Here is a 24,852-nt window from a genome sequence, read left to right as displayed (position 1 = left end):
AACGGTTCTATTTGTTCTGCTTCCATTAACCTTTGGTTCTCCCTCTCTGCAGGAGATCCTGGACTCGCTGGCAGAGCTCTACTCTCTGCTCCAGGAGGAGGACATGTGGGCCGGTCTGTGGCAGAAGAGGTGCAAGTTCCCTGAGACCGCCACTGCCATCGCCTACGAGCAACACGGCTTCTTTGAACAGGTGAGAGAAAGCTCGAAAAAAAGCCACATTAAAATATACAGTATGTATGATTCTATTAATCACAGTTTCAAATGTATTGGGTTCACCGTAGGGCTGAACAATTCATATACAGTTTATTGAGTAAAATATATATCATTTTAATAAGGCCTGATCCGCATATCGTATTTTTCTCCCCAAATTGTGCAGCCTTAGTCCCTGCAGATTAATCCCACCTCCATGAATGTGTTATTTAACTTTATGGGCTGTAATTTGCGTGGCAGTTAAATGATATTGAGTTTCACTAAGAGGTGTTTTTTTTATTTTATATCGGGCCCATTTATATATAAAAATGTAGCCGATAGTTAAACCATGCAGGAATGTTCCACTGATCTTTTCACTAGCTTAAAAAAAACGTGCATTTAAATGTTACGCGTGTGTGTTCAGGCCCAGGAGAGCTACGAGAAGGCCATGGAGAAGGCGAGGAAGGATCACGAGAGGAGCAACGTCTCCCCCGCCATCTTCCCCGAGTACCAGCTGTGGGAGGATCACTGGATACGGTGAGACTTCTGGAGTTTTGTGTCACACCTCGTGTTTCTGCTTTAATACCCTCCATATATATCACCATTGATCGTTCAAACTAGATCAAATTGATTATATTTATTGCAGGAATTATACAGCAGGGAATACAGAAACCACCATATTAGAAGAATGTAATGACTTCCTTCATGATATGTACATTTTTACTTTTAGAATCTGTCCATGTCATCTTTATCTTTGCTGGCTTGAATCTTGAATCTAATGTGTCTGCATATAAGGATGCTGTTTCTGGGAAAATATGTTTCTGTCAGCAGGGAAACTTTCCATCAAACCCGTTTTTGATGTGTCTGAATTTAGGACAACCTCCCTGCAGAACCAAATCACTCTCCCAGCTAGGGCTGCACGATATTGTAAAAAACTGACATTTTTTTCCCCCCTGTGATATATATTGCGATATGAAAACATTGAATTGAAGAAAAGACAGTTTTCTTCCCCGCAAACCATCCTTTCTTGAACTTTAATGCTATACAATTGGTATTTTTCTAACTATATTTAACCGGATGAAGGATTTTAGTCACAGACGTCTGGATCTTAAGTTATCAGAGCAACAAGCTGAGCTAGCTCGGTTAGCAGTGCCGAACTGCCCTGGAGAAACACATGAAACTACTTTATTCAGTGTTTTTACCTTTTAATCACCGTGTCCGCTTGCTTTGGAGATTTGATTGTGATTGGTGGTTTGCTGTCACTCACTCAAGTACCCCTGACATGAGAGCCGCGCAAGTTTTCCTTTTGTAGCAAGCAGCAAAATAATTGTAACATGACGTGTTTGAGTTCATTTGCCTACTTAATATCGCACGTCCTAAAAAATTAAATTAAAAATTAAAAAAAATCGTACATCCTGCGATGTGAATATCGCGCATGCGCATATCGTGATTATCGTCACGTCAGCTGTATGCCTGCCTCAGGGTTCTTACGGTCATTAAAAACCTAGAAAAGTCATGGAAATTCAAAAAGCTAATTCCAGGCCCTGGAAAAGTTCTGGAAAACAATATTTTTCCCAAAGTTTTGGAAAAGTCATGGAAATGTAACTAAAGTTGCATCAAATATAATTTATATTTTATCTAATCGACGAAATAGTAATACGATAATGATAATAAATACTGTATCGTATAGTAATGAAACGTAAAATGGCATTTAACTGACGAGGTATTTTGCTGGTGAGAGATTTTAGTTGCTTTAGCGTGTAGAAGCTAGTACGCCTACTATTTGATTTGTTTTAGATAGGCACAACATGTTTCATATGCAGACCTTATTTTCCTGTTCCATGTTAAAATAAACCATTTTCAGTGGTACTGCTGAGAGAGTAATTTTTTTGGTCATGGAAAATTAGGTAAAGGTCATGGAAAAGTCATTGAAAATCATTGGTGAAAAAGTGTATGAACCCTGTAGCCTGTTAAAGACCATTATTGTCATTTTACTGTGTCCACTATTAAGTGTATTTTGCCTCCATCGTTGGGGTATTTTACCATGCAAAACATTCAGAGGAAAAAAAGGTCAAAATGAAAAGCAGTGAACTTCTATCCGTGTACACCTTCTCTATTGGGCTTATAAAAGGATAGCATGTATTGTTTCAAGGATATTAACCTAATTTGTGACCCACTCCTTTAAAATCAGTCTGTACCCCCTTAATATTAAGTTTGGTGGTCCCTCTTAAAGGGGCCCTATTATGCCTTTAAGGGTTCTCCCTTTCCTTTAGTGTGTTGTATGGGTTTGTGTGCATGTAAATGGTCTGCAAAGGCTAAAATCCTTCTGCTCGCTCTAGATGGAGTTTCTCTCTTGTATCTCATAATGGTGGATCTGTAGCAGTCATTATGTTTTGTGTTAAGATAACAATGGAAACCTAGGATCTCCTGTTTCTGACAGTGTATACAAGTTACAGCATGTGTGGCATATTTACGAGAAAGAGCTGTTTAAACTCGCCTTAACTTTTCATGTCCACAGCTGTTCTAAGGAGTTGAACCAGTGGGAACCTCTGACTGAATACGGCCAATCCAAAGGTCACTCAAACCCTTATCTCATGCTGGAGTGTGCCTGGAGGGTTTCCAACTGGGCCGCCATGAAGGAGGCTCTGGTGCAGGTGAGAAGTGCTCAGTCCCCATACAGCATATATTCATGTATGGATTTCTACTCTCATGAAACACACGACAGAAGTGCTCTCACTGTCTCCCAGGAGTTGCAGACACCCTTTTTTCTGTCAACAGTTTGACCGAAAATAGAAAGTACGACCACAAGTTCCTCGCTAACACAATCACAGACACAGCGGAGCCTCTGGGGTTGAACTCAGTGAACCAGAGCCTCAGCTGTATTTCTGTTTTCCGGTACAGTGCTGTATATTAAGCGCAGACCTCGTGTCAGCATATGGTAACTTGATATTCTCCTGCCCCTCAACTCCCACAGGGGGAAGAGTGGCCGTGAAGAAATGGAAATGCAGCTAGCTGTTAGCGCTGTTAATTGATTTGCCTAAAACAAATTGTAGACGGGTGGGCAGCGCGTGATAGTACCTGACGTATAACAAATACTCCTGCTTTGCTCTTTCGAGGAGACTTGGAACCAATCCATTGAGCCGCTCTGTCCTGAGGTGACACCTAATTAAATTGTCTGGATGGCAGCAGCAACTCCGCTTTACCTCCATGTTTCATTCCTTCCTCCTTCTGTGTAGCCATTTCTTTCTTTTGTCTCTTCTTTTTGTCAGTACTACCTCCTCTACTTTCCTCTTCCATCCCTCGCTCCGCAGTTCTGGTTTTAGCCGTTAATATTTACGACAACTGTGCGACTGAATAATTACCCGGGCATCTGCTGCGGGGTGATTTGTTTTATGGAGAGGAGGGGAGCGAGGCTTTCAGTCGCCGCTCACGAGCTCTGAGAGAAAGTCCAAATGTCCCCCCTTTCAATTAAAGCTTCCTCTTGATAAGGGCAGCTCTGTCTCCAGGATATTCATCAAGTGTCACCTCCTGATAAGTGTGCTCCGACCTATAACTGTAATTCTCTCTGGCATCGGAAGAGCATACGCAAACACTCACATATTAGTCTGTTTGCCAGTCCTATTGAGAACCCGGAAATGTAGCGTACACCAAAGTTTACTGTTAGAAATGTATCGTACGGGTCCCCAGCACATAGAAACTGCCAGATGCTAACTTGTATATGTTGGGCACTTTGCACAATTAGCATAAGATTAGCATTAATTAGCATATGCAGACAATAGTTTTAAAATGGTTTGGCCGATTTGGACACTTTTGGTGTGGTTTTAGATGTTATTCATGGTGTTGATTCAATTCCTGACATTTTCAAGATAAAAAATGGCAGCTTGAATCAGAAAGTGGCCATGTTCGTACTCCCAGTGGGCTGATTTTGATGATTTTGGGTCTATTTTAAATTTATATGGGACTCAAAATGACATTTTTGATCCTTTTAAATGTCAGAAATTGATTCAACATCCTAAAAAACCACCCCAAAATTGCCCAAATCAGCCAAGCCCTTTTTTCTCTCCTATTGTCTGCATATGCTAATTAATGCAACACTGTTAATTGAGGCAGTTTCTATGTGCTGGGGACCCGTACTATACATTTCTGACATAACACTGGCACTCGACATTTACAGGTTCACACAAGCACGCTATATGCCTTCTCATTTGATTTCATTTCTACCGGTTTCCCCCTCTTATCACTCTTGTCTTTCTCTCCTTTAACCTATAACCACAAACTGCAGGTGACAAAGCAGCTTCCTCCAGGCTATTGTTTGTTTATTGTTAATGCACTCAGGGTTTTAATCAATAGCCGAGCCTTTTCCTCTGCTCCGCCTGCGTGTCAGACTCGTCAGGTTGATTTGTCATTAGCACAAAAGTCCTGCTGAAACCATTCAGAGAAGGAATTGCAAACAACGATATTGTGTGTTTGTGCTAAATTATGCAAGGGAAGTGTGATAGGCCCTTTCCCCTCGGATGTTTTCATTTAATTAAAACGACCACACTCCCAGCGCTGTGAAGAATGTGTCTGCTTGACATCATGCGGACAAACACGCACCGGAAAACACAACAACAACTGTGTATCAGTTTTAGTGTTAATCTTTTCTAGCTGCAACTAGCATCTACTGTCCGCCAGTGATTAAGGTTTTTATTTAAATGGAAATGTACAGCTAATATCCAACAACACAACATAGATACAAAACTTTTGATCAAAACAAAACAATTATTTGAAAAACCTGTATAATGACTTCATTATTATATATTAGAGTGTTTGTCCTGTCAATATTTGATCTCTATCCTGTGTGCTACTACCAGTATGGATTGCTTTATATCCTAGAAAAGCAAGATTAAGCTGTTGTTTGCAAACACAATTACAACTGAATTGCATAAAGACTGCAGATGGGAGAATAGGTGAAAAGACTGATGAGAGAAACAAAGAAATTGGACTCTTGCTAAACTTTTTAAAACTATCATTTTTCACGGTGCATACCAGACATGTTTACAAACCAAAAAGTATTTACAACCAACAGAAGTAGTACGTGCACATAAAATACAGAAAGATAAATAAATAACAGGGAAAAGAGACAAGTGGAAAGAATAGTGTGCTATTTTATCACCTTGGGGACAAAGAGTCTGGCCAATCGGGTGTAAAAAGGAATCGGCTCTGGATGTGCTGCAGGGTCAAGAAATCACAGCACATTTATCAGGGTGTCCGCGGGGTCTTAAAAAGTATTAAAAGTTGATAAATCAATTTAGTGAAAATGAAGGCTATTAAAAAGTATTAAAGGGCATTTTCCAAGGTATTACATTTTGTAGCTTGTTTTCAATAAGTATATAAATTGTCCAAAGAGGTTGTATTCTACAGTCTGCCTGAATGTAATCATTGCGTAGGTGTGCAGTGTGATTCTGTGTAGTTTATTTATGGCATCCCGTTGGATTTGACGTCATCTGAACAGGACATCGCACGCTCACTGCTTGATAGCGCGCGAAGGTCCGTTTACGCCGGTTGTTAAACAACATCGTTATGGGGAAATGCAAGTTTGCGTCCAAATGGTTGGAAGATAAGGAGGAAGGACAATCAATACTGTGTATAGTCAATGTGAGGTAAAGTGTGTCGCCAATGTAACCGGTTAAAACTCCAAGTGGCGATGAGGTCTTAAAATGTATGGAAAGGGTCTTAAAAAAGGTCTTAAAAGGTCTTACATTTGACTTCAGGATTCCTGCATATACCCTGTGTATGCTCCTCAGATAAATATACACTAGCAAAACTTCCATTTAAATAATAAATATAGATAAACATTCCTGTTGTCATCTTGCAATATACTAATTTATATAAATATCACCGCTATAAACCGTATTTAATTTAGTCTTAATTTACATTATTTAATTTCATATTCTGCTCTTGTACATATCCCATATTCTATTGACGTATATACAGACTTTTTGCTTAATTTTTGTATTTTATTATATATGTTCAGGTCAGAAGAATGTCTACACTGCATCTTTGTGCATATGACAATAAAACCTTTGAATCTTTGAATTTCCGTTAGCAGCTGTATTCTTATGAATCATCTCACCGTAACCCTGGTATATTAACATTCTGGTTGTGTTTCAGGTGGAGCTGAGCTGTCCTAAGGAGATGGCGTGGAAGGTGAACATGCACCGCGGCTACCTGGCCATCTGCCACCCGGAGGAGCAGCAGCTGAACTTCATCGAGCGGCTGGTGGAGATGGCCTCCAGCCTGGCCATCCGAGAGTGGAGGCGGCTGCCGCACATCGTGTCCCACGTGCACACGCCGCTGCTGCAGGTCAGTACCCGCTCTGCTGTCTCTGTAGAAGCTTTTAAAAAAACAACTGAAGACATATCTTTTTACATTGGCTTTCGTTTATACTTGAGATGTGTGTGTGATTTGTTCTGTTCTTATGTTTGGTCCTTTCCGGACTCTGCGTGGACTGTGTTTCGTTTTTATGTTGACTTAACCCTCTGGTATCATTCAAATGCACTACCATAATTAGTCATTCGAGACAACAATTTCCACTGCCAAAACATTATATTCAAATATTTTTTTCACCATTCTTTTGGGTTCAATCTTTAAAGCAACTTCAGCCTTAATCCAAAATATTACTTTAAAGTTGCATTATATTTGTATTTCTTTGCTTATAGGATCAAATATACCTGTTTTTAGTCTAGAAAACAGATATAAGTGTTCATTTTGTATTTTATAGTACATGCATATATTCAGGGTCTGTTGAAAAAACAGAGCAGTTTAGGAACATCAGATTAACCAAAAGGGGTTTCACAAAAAAACGAAATGCAACTTAATTTTTTTTGTATTATTATTATTTTTTGTAATTAGAATTTTTTTGTATTATTTGAATTATTATTTATAATTTTTTTTACTATTATTATTATATATTTTTTTCGAATTATTTTCTTAATGTTTATTATTCTTATTATTTTCGGCAAAAAGATGCTAATACCAAACTATGATTACGAAAAGTGATGTCAGTTCCTGTGAAGTCCTGAAGTGTCCCAAAGCTTAGAACTGTTTTTACAGCCTGCACCTCAAAGAAGGAGCTTCAGTCAGCTGTACATATGTGACTACAGACGGTGTTACCTCTGGTGTGTGTGTGAGAGTGTGTAGGGGTCAGTGTGAAGAGTTGTCAAAGATCATCAGTAGCCCGGAGAAGTCGTTGAGTAACGCCAATAATGCCTCCCTCTCGCACTTCATTTTGTAAAAATTGTAGATGGATGATTAAAAAAAAAAAATCAAAAACCCTTTAAGCCTCTTTGAGTCCCCCCGGAGAGATTACAATAGACAGGGGCAAAGATGAAAAAGGAGAAAATTGAAAAAGGTAGAGTGAACAGAAGAGAGAGACGACGTGGAGGAGGAGGAGGAGGGAAGAAAGAGTTAGTTTAGAATAGCTGTAATTACTTCCCTGCCATCAGATACCATTTGATTAAATACCTGCAGCAGAATTACATTTACATGATGAATGGGACGCTCTGAATAAGGGTTAGAAACGGGCCATCAGCTGATATTAACAGATAATTGTGAAAAATATTGTATTGCCTAATTAATTTTGTTTTGGGAGATTTGACTCCGGAGCAAAAGGGGGGTTAAGTCTTCAGCACCGCTCCGATTCACTACATTTATCTTTTCAAAATGGGTATTTGAATTGGGGTGACTACTTTCTTTTCTTATTGTGTGCGTGTGTGCAGTCCAGTTATTTACCCTCACCGAAAGAAAACAAGCTATTTATTCCTCCACCCAGCCGAGCGGCCGGTTGTAAATCTCCAACCCCCAAACTCTCTACATCTCACATTCACGGCTTCATGAGCCTCGGAGAACGAGAAGCCCGGACTCTGCAAATACAGGAGGGTTCAGAAAGCATTTGGATCAAGTTATCATCAAATCCCAGCTCTTAGCAGTGACTGACGATCAACGGATTATCAGCCGCGCGATCGATGACGAGGCTCGGCATTAATATTGATTGATGAGCAGTTATAATGGAATGATTGATTATATGTTCACAAAGCGGCTTTGGGCCAATCAATGAGGCTTTCTTTTTCATGGGGTGAGATAGAAGCCCTCGCTTATCATTTTCACATTTCTCCATATTATATGGATATATAGATATTGAATTAACGTAGAAAGATTTTCCACTCCAAATTATTTATGTGGCATAAAATCATATCGACTGTTTTTTTAATGATGTTGTGTGTTTGGGTTTCTTTTAACACACATTCAATCAAATTGTCCTAAAAATTAGTCCAAAAAAGTTAAGAATAATGGTAAATATGTTTCGTTAGAAGGGGGCTATGAAGGCATTGCTGTTTCTCCGGGTAATGTTAGAGAGGTTTCCGGAGAGGTACATTTGTTTTGGTTTCTTTGATCCATCTCGTTTGTGCAGGCTTTCAGCAGCAGGATTGTTGAGTCTGAAGCCGAGCATCATGTTTAGTCTTCATTTCTGTCATTACCCCGACAGTAACAGTCCTCTTTTTCTCACCCATTTCTTTCTGCCTTTTACTTTTGTTTTGATGCTTTTGATGCTTTTACCACACAAGTCATTTGATCCATTACAGTCACACTCTGTCTTTCTTGCTATTACCTTTCTTCTTCTTCCTTCTATATACCTCCTAATCCTTGTTCTTTACATCTCTTACACCATCTGTGTTCCTCCGTCCCTTAACTATAGCCACACTCCAAACATGTTAAGTTAAGATAGACCTTTGTTGATCCCCGTAGGAAAATTCTGGTGTTTTTACAGAATAAGAGAGGTATCTATTATAAGTTAGCCATAATTATAAGTTAGCCATAAGTTAGTCTCTGCGTCTGTGCGCTGGGCGAATGCTAATGCTAATGCTAATAATGCTAATGCGAGGATAATAAAATGGCGGCTCTACAAAACATTTCAGAGTTTTACGGGGCGTGGTTTGCAATTCGCCCAGCCAATCAGAACTAGGGCACTTTTTTCCCCCAGGAAAGTACCATCTCTCAGCAGGCACTAAAAATGGGGGTAAAAGTTAAGGGGTACTAACGGAACTAAACGCGAAAAGTACGGGGAAAAGTACTCCGGTGTGAACGCGGCTATTGATAATAATTATAATAGAATAAAAGAAATGGAATGTAAAAACCTTTTTTTTTAAACTGCAAGTCCAAGTTTTCCATCTTTTTTTTATTATTAAATCAAATTAAATACTTACTTTGCTCTAAAAAAAACATAGTATTTGTAACATATTGCAAGCAAAGCGGTATCAGCAACACACCATGAGATATCTAAGTGACCAGTCTCTGTCTGACAGCAGATGGACGGTGATCATTTTGGCTTGCAGCGTACATTTCTATGTTGACAAAACATTACCAAGATGAAGTGCAGATGGCACACAGTCTGGACCAGATCTTTGTCTGGGAACACCAAATGTTAACTGTAAATAAAAAAAGCTAGCCTTTGCAAGCATACGAAGCATTCAGCTGTAATTCAGCCACCTTGCATGGATCATAAAAGTTTGGAGTCAAGTGAGTGTGGTCAAGTCACCCAGACACTATATTAAGACTATAAAATGGTCAAGCGCTGATTTTTTTTGTACTTTATTTTCCCCTTCAGGCGGCGCAGCAGATCATCGAGCTGCAGGAAGCGGCTCAGATTAATTCGGGGCTGCAGCCGGCGAACCTGGGCCGAAACACCAGCCTCCACGACATGAAGACGGTGGTGAAGACCTGGAGGAACCGCCTGCCCATCGTGTCCGACGACCTGTCCCACTGGAGCAGCATCTTCATGTGGCGCCAGCACCACTACCAAGGTATGTGGTGGAAACTTACTGAGACAAACCGGAAACCTTTCCGTTATACTGAAATGAAGACGGTCTTTTACGGAGTTTATTCTTGCAAGAAGGTAAATCGTTACAGAGTGTCAAGCAGTCTGCAGCGAAGTACAAAAGTCAGAAGGTCTGCAGAGGGTCTTATATCCACATTTTCACACCAAGAATAAAAGAGGGGGGGCAATGACAAACAGAAAATATAAACATACTATATATAGGATTCTTTAAAACACATCTTCGAGCAAATGGAGAAACATGTACACTCCACAAAAGGACAAGACCATTAACCTTACAACACTAAATATCCCTAACCCTATTTACGACTCATTTAGGACATTTGTTGCTACCTGTTGAGAGACATAGAACAGATGGTGAACTTTAAATGCTCCCTTAGTATGATACCATTTTCCATACAAGGTACCACACACACACACACACACACACACACACACACACACACACACACACACACACACAGACACACAGACACAGACACACACACATGACTTTTTACTCATTGTACGTTAATGACAACTTAATGCAGACACTTCCTCAGAGTGCTGCTTCCACTAGTTCCAGGAAGAAGTCTTCTTTAAAAGGCCACGAGTTGCAGAACCCCCTCAGGGTCTCTCTGCATTTCCAAAATGTCAGCTCGCTAAAGCACTCCCTCTTTGCTGCAGGACATAACACATACTGACACACACACACTGACACACACACACACTCTCATATTTACCTTGCTCAGTGCTCTCTCCCGCAGTGACTTTGAACCCATTCGCAGACGCAGCCACTGCAAAATGTGATGTCTCAAGCAACTTGAGCTCCAACTCGCACCGAAGCAGCACCAATAAAAAAATCACTTCATTTCTACGTGACAGCCTTCAAACTTATGTTGAAGTGAAATGGAGTTTTCTTGATGAAAATCACCACCATGGCCCATTTATTGTTCAATACGTTCAGTGTCCCCGATGCCCTCCTCTGCGTTACGACAGCTTTCAGAGAACTAGAAAATCCCCAGTTTTGTACATGCTTAACTTCTATTTGCTAACTTTCTCAATTCTGACATCTCGATCATTTAACCATTGTTTATGTGTTTGTCTAATAGCCATAGTGACGGCGTATGAGACGAACACACAGCACGATCCAAACAACAACAACGCCATGCTGGGAGTTCACGCCTCGGCCTCTGCTATCATTCAGTACGGAAAGATCGGACGCAAACAGGTACTGGTTCAGAATAAATGTGAATCCTAACCTTCAAACTGTATCGTTCTTAGATCCTGTTATAATTGTGTTTTTGATCCCCCCCCCCCCCAGGGTCTGGTGAATGTGGCGCTGGATATTCTGAGTCGTATCCACACCATTCCCACCGTGCCCATCGTGGACTGCTTCCAGAAGATCAGACAGCAGGTCAAATGTTACCTGCAGCTGGCGGGCGTCATGGGCAAGAACGAGTGCATGCAGGTACAGTGGGAACTCTCTACTCGACTATAATATATACTTTCAATTAGAGAATCACATTTATTTGCTTACTTACTTGCTATCTTACTTGCTAACTTGTTTGTTTGTTTATTTGTTTATTTATGTGTTTGACCATTGCAGTGAATATACATGCATTTACAGGCATTAAAAGTAGGGCTACACAATTCAGGAAAAAAAATGATTGCAAATATAAATTGACTGATACAGCAATGCCGATATGATTTGCGACATCGGGGAAAATTAAACATTTTTATTACTATGATTATTGATTTTTTTAAAGATTGGTGTCATTCAAAAATGTTATTAACTCCGCCGTTTATAGCCATCTCCACAATACCTCATTGAAAGCGTATTTTGACTTCACTAAATATTGCTCCTACTGCAATTTGAGTACAGCACTAGTCCATATTACAATTTCTATTCCTTCTGCCGTCCTAATTAAAACCCTTATATGATGCTTTGCTAATGAAAACATGTTTATTCAGAATACTTTCCATAACAACGGCAATAGTTGTAGCCTCAATACATTTAAGCCCCAGGGTTGTTTGGTGGAACTCATAATTAATAACACTTTACAAATGCCAGTGTGTTAACGAGTGTGTTTGTCATGTTTAAAATCACTCTCGGTTTTATAAGCTTGTAAGTAACTCATTAAATATTTTATTAGCAAAATCACTCTCCACGGAGTTTGTACCAATCTAATTACGGCTGTTCCAAACATGATAAATATATCGTGCCCATGCAACACCTTCACCATAATGCAGTGCAGCTGCTTGGACCCTGATTCAATTTGAAATATCTACTGAAGAAAAACAACACATTTTATGAATTTAGTGTGATTTAAGGACTTGTGTTGATTCTGCTGCAGGCGTAGTTAGCGGTACTCGGAGTGGGTGAGGTAGTAGGGAGTGTTTGGGGGAAGGCTCTAGGTGACAACTTATAGCAGGGAGACTTATAAGAGAGTGTAACTCAGGAGCTTGCTCTTAAGCCCATGGAGTACTCTGATTAATAGAAGCAGTTCAGCACACCACAAGTCATTAAAAGTGCCAGTAGACACTCTTCTCTCTCTCCCTTTCTCTTTTCTATCTCATCTCCTCTGCTCCTCTCTCTCCGGCTACACATCGTTTGTCACGGCAGCACATAGGGGACACCTAATCAGAGGCTCACCATAATGGAAGTTTAGTTCCCTTAACACCTCTTTTCTTACTTCTTAATGAACACCGAGCAGACTGTTTGTTTTTCACCTGTGATTATGGCCCTGTCCAAATCGGAAAGGTATCTTTTTTTTTTGCGCGATTCTCCTCTCCCCTGTGACGACAACAGTTTCTTTGCTGGAGTTCGGTGTGAAGTTAAACTTCTGTTTGTTTGTATTTTAAGGGTTTGGAGGTGATCGAGTCGACCAACCTGAAGTACTTCACCAAGGAGATGACTGCTGAGTTCTACGCTCTGAAGGGCATGTTCCTGGCACAAATCAACAAGTACGTCCATCTGTGCTCCAGCTGTCTTCTTTTTGACTATCTTATCTAAGCGGTTGACCAATCACAACAGAGCCGGCCAGCTAACCAATCAGAGCAGACTGGGCTCTGGTTTCAGACAGAGGGTGAAAAGAGGTGCTGCAGCACAGGCAGTATGAGAAAAATAAAGAGCTTTTTGAACATTAAAGCATGGAGACATGTCACAGCAGAGACACTACATACTGATATACACCTGAAAGGAGCATAACATGTCTTTTTAAATAATTCTCATTGAGTTTGAACTTATCAGTGGACATCATGACATTTGAGTCTACCTAGTTTAGTTTTTTTGTACCTGTCCTCCTGTCCTACTTTTTCTTCAACCTCAAACTGTGTCAGTGGTCCCTTAACACTGTGTGTGTGTTTTTATATTTTTATATTTAATCACCACTTCTTGCCTCAAGCCAACTCACCTCTGAGAATGCATCGCTAGGTAACCCCCTGTGACGTTGTTTAGATGTGTTTTCTGCTGCAGGGCTAGGCCATGCACACCCACAACACCCTTTTCCCCTTCAGCGCCCCCTTTACACCCGTCAACTTTTGAGGTGACATGTCTTCCTGAGGGGTGAAAGACAAATTAAGGAAGGCTTATTAAATGTATATGCGGCTCAATAATTTGCTCGAGGCAATTTGCAGGAATCTCCGCGATCAGCAGAACTTGCCTCCACCTCAGCAGGGTTTATTGCAATCATTAAGTTTCCCCTACACCGGGGGAGAATTAACAGCAGAGTGGGGGTGAGGGCTTGGGAGAGGCTGTGTGCGTGTGCAACCACATGTGCAAAGGGTTTTGGGATCATTCAATTAAACGGGTGTCAGAGATTTGACAGTCTGCTGGGTGCCGGTGCTCCTGTTGAGCCGGGTAGTAGAAACTGTTAATGTACTTCAACAGTGACGGAGGAAACCCCATTAAGTATTACCGCGGGGTCCCGGCTCTCACTCCCATAGCAATCAAACTCCCATTTCTTAATCATATGCCAAAATGCCTTTTATAATAACACTTTTTAATTGATTGGCTGGGGAGAGATGTCACCGTAAAGTAATCCAGAGAGGAGTTTTGGAAGCACTCCTAAAATCTGAGCTCCATTTCCCAACTGTTGCTCGTCGACATCTCCTGTTCCCGACTGCAGGGTGCATCTTATTTATTAATCAAAGGCTGAAAGGTGTACTACAATTATTCAGATTGCGTGCCAAAGTGAGGTTAGGAGCTGTGGTGAAAACCGCTGATGATCCGGAATATATTTCACTGTCAGCATAAACGAACAGTCAAACCCCCGGGGTCTCCTGCCACATTTCCTGTGTCTATTTCTCGCTTGCTATTTTCTGAATCCAATATTCAAAGTGCGACTTCTAGATTGCTGTACCAAGACAAAAACAAATCCCAAAATATTCTTACTTTTATCAGCTGGTACAGTTACAGTGTCACGCGAAAATGGCACAGCAGGTAAAAAAAGGCAAGCAGTTATATTTAATAAGTTAACTTGTTAAATATAGAGAAGAAATAGAATAAGTAGTACATATCCATGGCTTAAAAATGAGTAATAGCAATTTAAAGAAAATGACATAAGTAAGGTGTTGAGGTATTATAAAAATGTATGTTTTTTTTTCGAAATACAAGTGCAGGTTTATTGCACAAGATTGTAGTTCTTAAAGTGATTTATACCAATAGAAATGTGCGATTCTTTTCACCTTGCTGCCGCTGTCGTTCCTGAGAACACGTTAAGCTCCTATAATGTCGCCCAGCATTACATGGATTGATCTGCACAGTATGATGGCGTTAGGTTCAACTCCAACACAGGAAGACGCCTCGGTGACATTAATTCATGCTGGGTTAAACGCTCACTTTGTAAACTTTGAAGTTTACAGCAAAGGAAATATGGTGCTTATTGATGTGTAGTACATCATTCAGAATGTGATCATCATAATCTGTTTCTCCCACACTTCATCTTTCTCCTTTTCTTTCGCTCCTTCCTCCCCCCTCTCTGCAAGTTATGCATCCATCTCCTCCAACCCCTCTTTTTTTTCTGATTTCACTTCCACCCAATCCTACCTTGTCTCCTTCCTCCCTTTGCCCTTCACTTGTCTGTCTGTCCCTCCCTCTCTAACGCTTCTCTCCGTCCCTCAGGTCAGAGGAGGCCAATAAAGCCTTTTCGGCGGCGGTTCAGATGCACGACGTCCTGGTGAAGGCCTGGGCCATGTGGGGGGATTACCTGGAGAACATCTTCGTCAAAGACCGGCAGCTCCACCTCGGGGTCTCCGCCATCACCTGCTACCTGCACGCCTGCCGCCACCAGAACGAGAGCAAGTCCCGCAAATACCTGGCAAAGGTGAGGAGGGACCTGGGAAAGAGGGTGTCAGGGATCCATTACACTTAGTACAAACACAGACACCAGCATAAGAGACATTCGTCAAGTCAGCCAAGAGTATAGAAGTAGTTCAGTAGAAAGTAGTAATTATATTGTCAGCCAAACTGCATATTTACATGTCGAAGTGGCACTGTAGCATCAATGCTTTTGTCAACCATTTGCAAACTTCAGCAGGAAACACACAAGTATAAAACTAGACAGTCATGATACTAATCTAATCCTATATGAACTGATTATTAAAATAACATTATAGATAACATTTACAAGGATGAGGTAGGCAGAATGTGAAGACGTATGGTAAAAGATAACCACTGGTATTTATTTATCTCTTGTCCTCAGATGTTGAGGATTTATGAATGAGATGTGTGTTTTTGGTGGTGTTTGCTTCTAAAACTAGCATGTCAACAAACAATCCTGCAACTAATAGCCTCAATCAAGGCGAGGCAAGATTATTTCTACAGCATATTTCAACAATTAGGCAGTTCAAAGTGCTTTAAGACAAATGGAAGACATTATAAAATTACTTTTAAATGCATTTAAAACAGTCTTTAAAATGCCAAGAGAATACACATTAGAACAAGTTAAAATAAAATAAGACGGGTATGAAAAACAAGAATACAATTTACAGTGCAGTGTACATTTTCCGGGAGTTTGTTTGAAATATATGGAGCATAAAAACTAAACTATGCTTTTCCATGGTAAGTCCTCACAGTATTTTGGCCCTTAACTATTCAGTGCTTTAAAAACCCACTGTAGTATTTTAAGGTCATTTTTTGACAGACAGAAAGCCAGTTTAAAGGCCTCAAAACCAAAGTGATGTGATCCACATTTTTCAGGTATAGTCACTTTAAATTCCCTACTTCCCAAACCCCCTCCAGTTTGCACATTATTATTTCTGATGAGGGGACAGAAATTATGTTTCCCCCTCCTCAGATTGGGCCACAGGTACAGGAAGAGAGCAGTGATTCATTACAGGTGCACCTGGACGGTGTGATGTGTTCCCACGGCAGATCAATGGAGGAGTGAAGGCCGTCCTCATGCAGTGGGGGGGGGGGGGGGTTTAACAGACTAATGGAATGGTGTAGTGGAAACGCGCCATTATAGCCTCCCCTGATACTTCAATCTGTCGACCCTCTACAAGGACTGACCTTTCTCTAGCAGTCAGACCCGTGCTGCCATACTTACCAGTTGATGAAGCCCTGTGTGGGAGCTAAAGAGGGGGATCCTTGCTAACAAGCAGCCCACCTTCTCACACACACACACACACACACACGCACACACACACACACACACACACACATAAAAACCCTCCAGTCTTTACAGAGGTTAACAGAAAGACCTTTAGTTGCTCTTATAGTTACGATACAATACATGAAAAACAAACTACAAACATAACAGTACAATCACTGAGAGTTGGTAAAGACCTGCTGTAGGATAAGTTATCCTTGATATCCGATGATCAGAGCACAACATTTAAGAAATTACAGTGGTGGAAGAAGTAACCAGATATTTAAAAGTAAAAACAGTGGTGGAAAGCGATTTTACGTAAGTACTATTTTGACATAATTGTACTTACACATTTTCATGTTATACTACTTTATACGTCTGCTCTACTGCATTTCAGAGGCACACGTAGTTATACTTTTCCCTCCTACATTTATTAAACCCTCATAGTTACTTTTTAATAAATAAAAACATGTAATATGATTGGGTGATAGGATGGAGTACTGTCGATATGATTATATATTGGTTTAATTGTATTTTGAATTGGCTAATAATCTGATTCTATAAAGTAACTGGTATATGGTAACATACAAAGTGTACTTAAGTTCAGAACTTGAGTAAAAGTACTTTAATACAATCCACCAGTGGACAAATTATCGCAAATTAGTTTTTGCTTTATTAGAACACTTTAGCAAACTGGATATCTTCTTACATTATTTATCTATGAGCTGGAAGAATCTAAGACTCCACTGCCTGCTGGGACTCTGATTTCTAAGTCATAGTACAGTCAGATTAGAGGGACTCATCCACAGAGCAGCTTCCTCTAAGACTCAGGCTTGGTTAATAATACATGTGAACGCATCACTACCATTATCTGCTCTAATAAAAGCCACCACCAGCTTCACATCCCAGTTAAATGTTTATTTTGGAGCCCCTCCCCCACCCTGGTAATGTGCTGGCAGGCCCGGTTGGCAGTGCTAACTCCTGGGGGGGTGAAGTGAGATGCCCGGTCATTATCAGTAATTATACACAGTCTGTGTAGAGAGCCTGGGGGGTTCGAGTGGGGTTAATGTAGTCATCATGATGTAGATGCACACCTCCACATTGGCTCTGCTTTGATCAGAGAGACGATGCCAGGATGTTTCTGCTCTCCTGCTGTGACGGAGCCAGAGGGGGGGCAGTGAGGGTCTGATGGATGATAGAGACCTTACCTCTTTATACATGGTGTCTAAAAGTATTTTACTCTGTTGAGACATTTTTAGAACATGTTAATGATACTTCCTTGAGAGCTGCGGTTGTTTATTCCTTTCATTCATATCACAAGTGGGTGTCAGTATGGGGCTCCATGTGCAATTAATTACCAAACAAAACTCCATGTTTCCTTGTTTGCTAAGAGTTCAAGGGCTTTTGGCTATGGTTTTATTCAATATTCCAAACAAACCAGAGGTGCATACCCCGATAACCGGACTGAAGTGTTGTATAGGGCTGCACAATTCATCAAAACGTTATCGAATTCGCAATTTTGACTAGTGCAATGTGAAGAGAAGTCCCAACCTACAAACGCTTTTCCACTGACCTCCATCAAAATCCTTGACTGGTTAAGATCCTCTTAAAAAAAACACACATCATGATCATTTTAATATATTTTGTAATGGAAATGGATAATAATCTTTTAAAACGAATCAGTCCCTTTTAATTTTGCAAATCATATGGCAATTGCAATATTTGTCAAAATACTCCAAAGCAGTGTGGAACGAAACGCGCTAACGTCACAAGGACTAGTCCGAAAATGAGTATCCTTCCTTTCCTTTCTCACACAATTGTGTCTTCTCCCTTCATCTGTAGGTGTTGTGGCTGCTCAGCTTCGATGACAAGAACACTTTAGCGGACGCTGTGGACAAATACTGCATCGGGGTCCCGCCTATCCAGTGGTTGGCATGGATACCGCAGCTCCTGACCTGCCTGGTGGGATCAGAAGGAAAACCTCTGCTCAACTTAATCAGCCAGGTGAGGCTTTCACAAAATCACATAAACAGATCTAGATGTCCATTACGCTTAAGCCAAAAACGCTCTTGGCCCTGATTTTCAACACTTTATCAATTAAAACACAGCATTGAAAAGTAATCTCCCCTTTGTTGCTTTTTAATTTAATTTTTTAATCCATTTGGGGCAACACATGAGGCCGCTGTGTGTGCATTAGTGCCCATGCACGTCTTTCTAATCAACATAAACGAACTGCATTCACGCCAAAGTGGCCTCTCCCCTGCTTCCTATTTACCAAAGGAAGCATTCAGATTCTCTCACTGTCCCTTTTACAGCCATTCATTGGCTTCCATCAGTCCCCCCCCGGCGAATTGCTTTTTAAATTATTTGTTCAAGAAATGATTATAAAGTTAATATGGTACACACCCGCACTGCAGGAACAGAGCTGGTAATTAAACCGAAGACTAATTTGCTTTGCTTAATGGAGTATTATTTCCGCACAATTTGAAGAGGGTGATCTTCAAAGTGTAGTGTGCTAAAGCAAACAATCGTCCTCTCAGCAGAGCAGGAATATAGTGGAGAGGATGAGAAAGAGAGAGAGAGAGAGGTGGGGGGGAGGGTTGAGAGAAGAGAGAAGCGGTTTTGAAATACAAGTGCGAAATGTACAGTAAGAGGTGGATGTAATGCTGCACAACATATAGTAGAGAAACACTGTAGGAGCCAATTGCAAGGTTTTTATTATTGACATGTTGTATTCATTATTGGTGGTGGGCGTACACTGGAGCTTGTGGTGGAGTTAGTGGTGTTTTAACTTGGTGTATTCACCTGCTCACTGGTGGTTTTGTATGGATAGACAGAGAGGGTGAGACAGGAGGCATTACCACATATATAACGCATTTTCTATCGCAATTTCCTGCCATTTTACACTGCAATCTCATCACAATGTCCATCGCAAGGCAATAATACATCAGATCCACACACTTAGATGAAAGAGTAGAAAATGGCGTTTTCATATACATGTGTATTTATATATATTATTTTTTGTGTCAGTTGGAATGTTGGAAAACATTTTTTTAAAGCAAGTAATTTGTTATTATATTTTTATTATATGTATAAAAGCAGTGGAAAAACACAACTGAGTTCTTAAATTGGTTTATTTTTTGATATTTGACATCATTATCGCATTTTTCTGCCCCATATCGCGCAGCTCTTATTGAATAAGACTCATAAAAAGATGGTATAGATAGAACGTTTATCATGTTTTATTTAGGAATTCCTCTCAACATTTTAGCATTCAGATAAAGAGGAAGCATCCCGCTGATGGTTCGATAAGTTCATTGACAAACAAGCTTAATTCAACTTTGCATTGAAATAAATAAACACTGGTAAAACATACTGAATAATTTGCAGTTGTGTTTTTATCTTTGCCATTCATCTTGTGTGGGGATTGATCCATCTGGAGAACCTTTAACTAGGACACATGGGCCGTTTCTCAATCGCGAGGATATTGGCTTCCAAGCCAATATTTCAAGGATGCTACGTCATCAAGTGGCGCAGCAGGACCGTTCCAATGTCCAGCATACTTGGAATTCCACCGAGGCCGCGTCCTTGGTTTGGGGGAAATTTCGAGGCTGCACATGAGTAGACTTCGCGTCCTTAAAATCCCCACAATGCTTTGCGCACGGACCAATTTCCCCAAATCTGTGGCGGAAAATGTAAGGCGGGGCCTCTCATATGACGCACACTTGCTAGCCTGTTCCACTCTTCGTTTTCCGAATGCCAGGAAGGATTCTTGCCTAGCTTCTGAAGGAAGTGACTCGGAAGACATGCTACCAAGCAAGCGTACTCGCGATTGAGAAACACCCATGGTTGTTCCAAGGCTCAAAGGTGTGACCTCTTTGTTACAGCGGAGTGAGATAACCAGCACCTGCCTTTCTACATATTTATGAATGAATGTCAATGGGTGACTGTAGAGATTTTCCCTCTATAGAGAAACCCGTCCTTCCTCTGGTCTTCCTCGTCACCCTGTAATGAGTTGAGGTTAAAAGGTTGACACGTCTTTCTTCTTCCTCCATCTTCTTCCCCATCTAAAGGGTAAACCACATCTTAATGCACGGCAGGCTTTGTCTCTGCCTTCCCGTCTGAATTATTTACAGTTTCTCTATGGCGGCGGGATGTTTAAAAAAAATTGAAATATTGATGAAGGTGAGAAGACAAGCGCCCGGGGGCAGGCGGGGAGATGAATCAGAAGTTATCGTAGTATCTCACCCAGCCTCTCTCGCTGTCTACTGCTCACCCTCTCCCCACTTCAGCTGTGCCAAAATATGACATTTCTTATCTTCCCATTAGCGGGTTGATCTCTGGTTCCTCCTCTTCCTCTCTGCCTCCCTTCCTCTTTCATCTTTAATGCTGCCGTTAGCCGCCACACAGAACGCCCCGGTACTCCTGACTCTAGTCCTGCATTTTTTTACTTTGACTTTATATGCAATATTTAAAATGTAAAGATATTAGGGACAGAAGTGCGGGAAATTGTATAAATGCATAGGCTGATCAGCTGCGGCTGGTAGTCCCTAAAACCAAGAAAAAGACCAGGGGAGACCGAGCCTTCTCAGCGGTAGCCCCCAGGCTCTGGAACGACCTGCCCAGCCTCCAAACTTTTAAGTCCCGCCTAAAGACCCACCTCTTTCCCCTCGCTTTCGAGTCAGTTTGAGCGATGTTTTATTGATTTTTATGCTTTCATTGTCTGTCCATAGCCTTGTATTAATTCTTATGTGTGCTTTTTATCTATTATTGTAATATTATCAAGGTTCAAGGTTCTTTATTGTCAATCTGACATAGCTACAGAGTAATTATGCAGTTGAAAATCTTATGTCACAGGCTTCTCCAACAATGCAACATAATAACATAACATAATAACAATAAGAGCAAGAGCAATACAAAAATAATAATAGTTATAAAAATGAAATAAAGTTATGATGTGGAATAGTGCAGTATGAGTCTATATACAAGTTATTGGAATGATATATATATATTAGGTATTAGATACATACTACTGAGTAGCAGTTGAAGTTGAATGTTTGAAGTCTTTTATTATAATGTTATGTTTGCTGTGAAGCACTTTGGTAGTGGATTGGATTGGATTGGACTGTGCAAATGTCCCTATATTTACCTCACAGATGTGGGTAGCTTATACATTTATGCAAATTTGCATTTATTTTATGACCGTTGCTTTTTCTACTAGAAGCTGTGGCACAAAAGATCATTTAACCCTGACATGGTTTTGTGTGTCCTGGGGGAAACAATCATTTGACAGCCTGTCTTCATGTGTACAATTGGTTTAATAACAGTCTAAGAGGGTTGTAATATTGTTGTTACTTGGGTAAAATATGGGTTTCATACAAGTGTAATAACAGTGTCACATTTGTGTAATTTGGGTATAATAATAATAATAATACATTTTATTTGGGGGGCGCCTTTCATAGCACCCAAGGACACCTTACAGGGCATAGGGTAATATAGGGAAAATTAAAACAGTGGATTTAATGAAATGTCAGCCGGGGTAAAACAAGACAAACAGGAAATGGACTACAAAAATGCCAGTTTAATAATGGTGTAAAAGGGTTGTTATAACAGTCTAATAAGGGTTTAAAAATAGTGTAACATGGGTATAATACCGGTGTAATAATAGTGTAACATGGGTGTAATAATGGTGTTATGGGGTGTAGCGATAGTGTAATAGGGCTGTATCAATGTGTAATATGTGTGCAATGTAGAAACTAGCAATCAATTCATGTTCCAAAATATGTATGTGATTGCACATTTAATGGTTGAACCAATTTGGTGATGGCTGAAGGTGCTCCACAGCTGCGTTAACTCCCACTAAGTCATAGAAAATGGTTTCCTAGATGGAGGTCAATAGTTTTCCCTTCTCCATCATCTCCACACTGCCAAGGCTTATTCCTACTAGAGCAGTTAGTTCATCCCATCTGTCTCCTGCTGACTCTCCATGAACAGTCCTGAGTGAGATGAGGCTCTTTAACACAAAATTGAGACCTGCCGTGTTGATTTGTGCAGTTTGAGACTTCGTCTGAAGACCTGAGATGGATGTCAGAGAAAGATTACAGGTTCCAAAAATCCATTTAGCCTCAGGCGGAAATATGAAGAAAGCAGCTTCTCTGTCTTTCTCCTTCTCTCTCCTCCATCACCACCATCCACTTTAAGTCGTAGTGAGCTCAGTGTTGTTGTTGAAATGTTGAGGTATCTCTTTCTTCCCTGCAGGCGCACAGAGGGATCAAGTAGCTTTGTAACTTCAGCCAGCCGCACAACCTGAGAGACCGTGTGGTTTGGTCCTCGTGGGCTTAAAACCAGGCTAGAAGGACAAGAAATAAGATCTGCTTTTATTTATTTTTTACAACTTGCTTATTTGTCTTGTCATTCCACTCGTCATTTCTGAGATTTGATAACATTTGACATCACTATCACATGGTGTATCATGTCCAAAAGATATGTACATTGTCAGGCAATCCCACATTTGTATATTGCCATCCCACATGTTTTAAACAAACCTTTCATAAGAATTTCTTGGATATGACACTTAGCATTAAGTACGATTATACTAATTTTATGCTACATACTAAGCTACATGCTAATGATAGAAGCACAAACAAGAACACAACAATATTAAAAATAACAAAAATAACTCAAAAAACGAAATGCTAATTTCATGCTACATGCTAAACTATATGCTAATACAGGAAGCACAAGCAAGAACATAACAATATTAAAAATAACAAGAATAACTCAAAAAAGAAATGCTAATTTTATGCTACATGCTACGCTAACAGGCTAATGCTACTTCCACATTTCTATATCCATGTCCCCCTTTAAATCATATAAATATAAAAAACAATTTTCTTTAAGACCAGCGCTTTTAAAAAATGTTATAAAAGCTTTTGCTCGAGCCTGCTTTACCTCTGCTTACAGTTTCAAAGCATATCTCTGTGTTCGCCTCTGTTGAATTTTAGGGATCTCTTGTCACAGCTCATGTTCTTCCTTTAGGCTCTCGCTTTGTGCCGTCGCAGAGATAGCCAAATGTCACACACACACAAATGTATCAGTGTCGAGTTGAGTCTACCTCTCATATTCAAGAGGTGATTCCTTTACAGTTTCTGTGTGCGATGTGTCGCAGTGGTCGCCCTCTTATGAAATTGAATGTCATTTGGTGACAGGTTTAGAAAGAATTGGTATTTACAGCCACGTAAAGCATTTGGGAATCTGTTCAGAGCTACTACTGCATGTTCAAGATGGTTAAAGGGGCCCTATCATGCTCATTTTCAGGTTCATATTTGTAGTTTGTGCCTCCACTGGGACATGTCTCCATGCTTTAATGTTCAAAAAGATCTTTAATTTTCTCATGTGCAGCACGGGAGAGAAACTCCCTCTGGAAGAAGTTTTGGATTTTAGCCTTTTCAGACCATTTACATGCACACATGTTTGAACTAAAAAGGGCTAATTAAAAAACTAGAGGAAAACAGTTGAATTTATAAACCCTCTTCCGTACCTAATGTAATGTTACACAGCCGTTCAGACTACAGCATGACAAACTGAAGAAGAAAAGAAAACATCCGCAAAGTATGCTTGCTTACTTTCTTTGAAACATTGAAGTTTAGTTAATTGCTTGATATACTTGCAGAAGATCAGAATACCTTTATTAGTCCAACAGAGGGGACATTTACATTGCAGACATCCAGGGGGTCCGCGGGGTCTTAAAAAGTATTAAAAGTTGATAAATCAATTTAGCGAAAATGAAGGCTATTAAAAAGTATTAAACGGCATTTTCCAAGGTATTACATTTTGTAGCTTGTTTTCAATAAGTATATAAATTGTCCAAAGAGGTTGTATTCTACAGTGTGCCTGAATGTAATCATTGCGTAGGTGTGTAGTGTGATTCTGTGTAGTTTATTTATGGCATCCCGTTGGATTTGACGTCATCTGAACAGGACATCGCACGCTCACTGCTTGATAGCGCGCGAAGGTCCGTTTACGCCGGTTGTTAAGCAACATCGTTATGGGGAAATGCAAGTCTGCGTCCAAATGGTTGGAAGATAAGGAGGAAGGACAATCAATACTGTATATAGTCAATGTGAGGTAAAGTGTGTCGCCAATGTAACCGGTTAGAACTCAAAGTGGCGATGAGGTCTTAAAATGTATGGAAAGGGTCTTAAAAAAGGTCTTAAA

The 24,852-nt window shown here is 40.3% G+C and overlaps 1 protein-coding gene across 2 annotated transcripts in view; it reads left to right on the top strand.

The window, feature by feature from the left end:
• trrap (transformation/transcription domain-associated protein) overlaps positions 1-24,852 on the top strand; it is a 109,273-nt gene that overhangs the window by 62,236 nt on the left and 22,185 nt on the right. For both annotated transcript variants that reach the window (XM_034119319.1, XM_034119320.1), the window contains exons 55-64: positions 53-190; positions 614-726; positions 2,708-2,843; positions 6,343-6,534; positions 9,836-10,031; positions 11,155-11,273; positions 11,367-11,513; positions 12,909-13,009; positions 15,168-15,369; positions 18,478-18,639. In XM_034119319.1, the coding sequence (XP_033975210.1) occupies positions 53-190; positions 614-726; positions 2,708-2,843; positions 6,343-6,534; positions 9,836-10,031; positions 11,155-11,273; positions 11,367-11,513; positions 12,909-13,009; positions 15,168-15,369; positions 18,478-18,639 (1,506 nt within the window). The remainder of the gene's footprint in view (positions 1-52; positions 191-613; positions 727-2,707; positions 2,844-6,342; positions 6,535-9,835; positions 10,032-11,154; positions 11,274-11,366; positions 11,514-12,908; positions 13,010-15,167; positions 15,370-18,477; positions 18,640-24,852) is intronic.

This window comes from Trematomus bernacchii, unplaced genomic scaffold (genome assembly GCF_902827165.1).
Source record: "Trematomus bernacchii unplaced genomic scaffold, fTreBer1.1, whole genome shotgun sequence".
NCBI lineage: Eukaryota > Metazoa > Chordata > Actinopteri > Perciformes > Nototheniidae > Trematomus > Trematomus bernacchii.
Note: the sequence above shows the minus strand (reverse complement) of the source record. Positions and strands in the feature narration are given on the sequence as shown.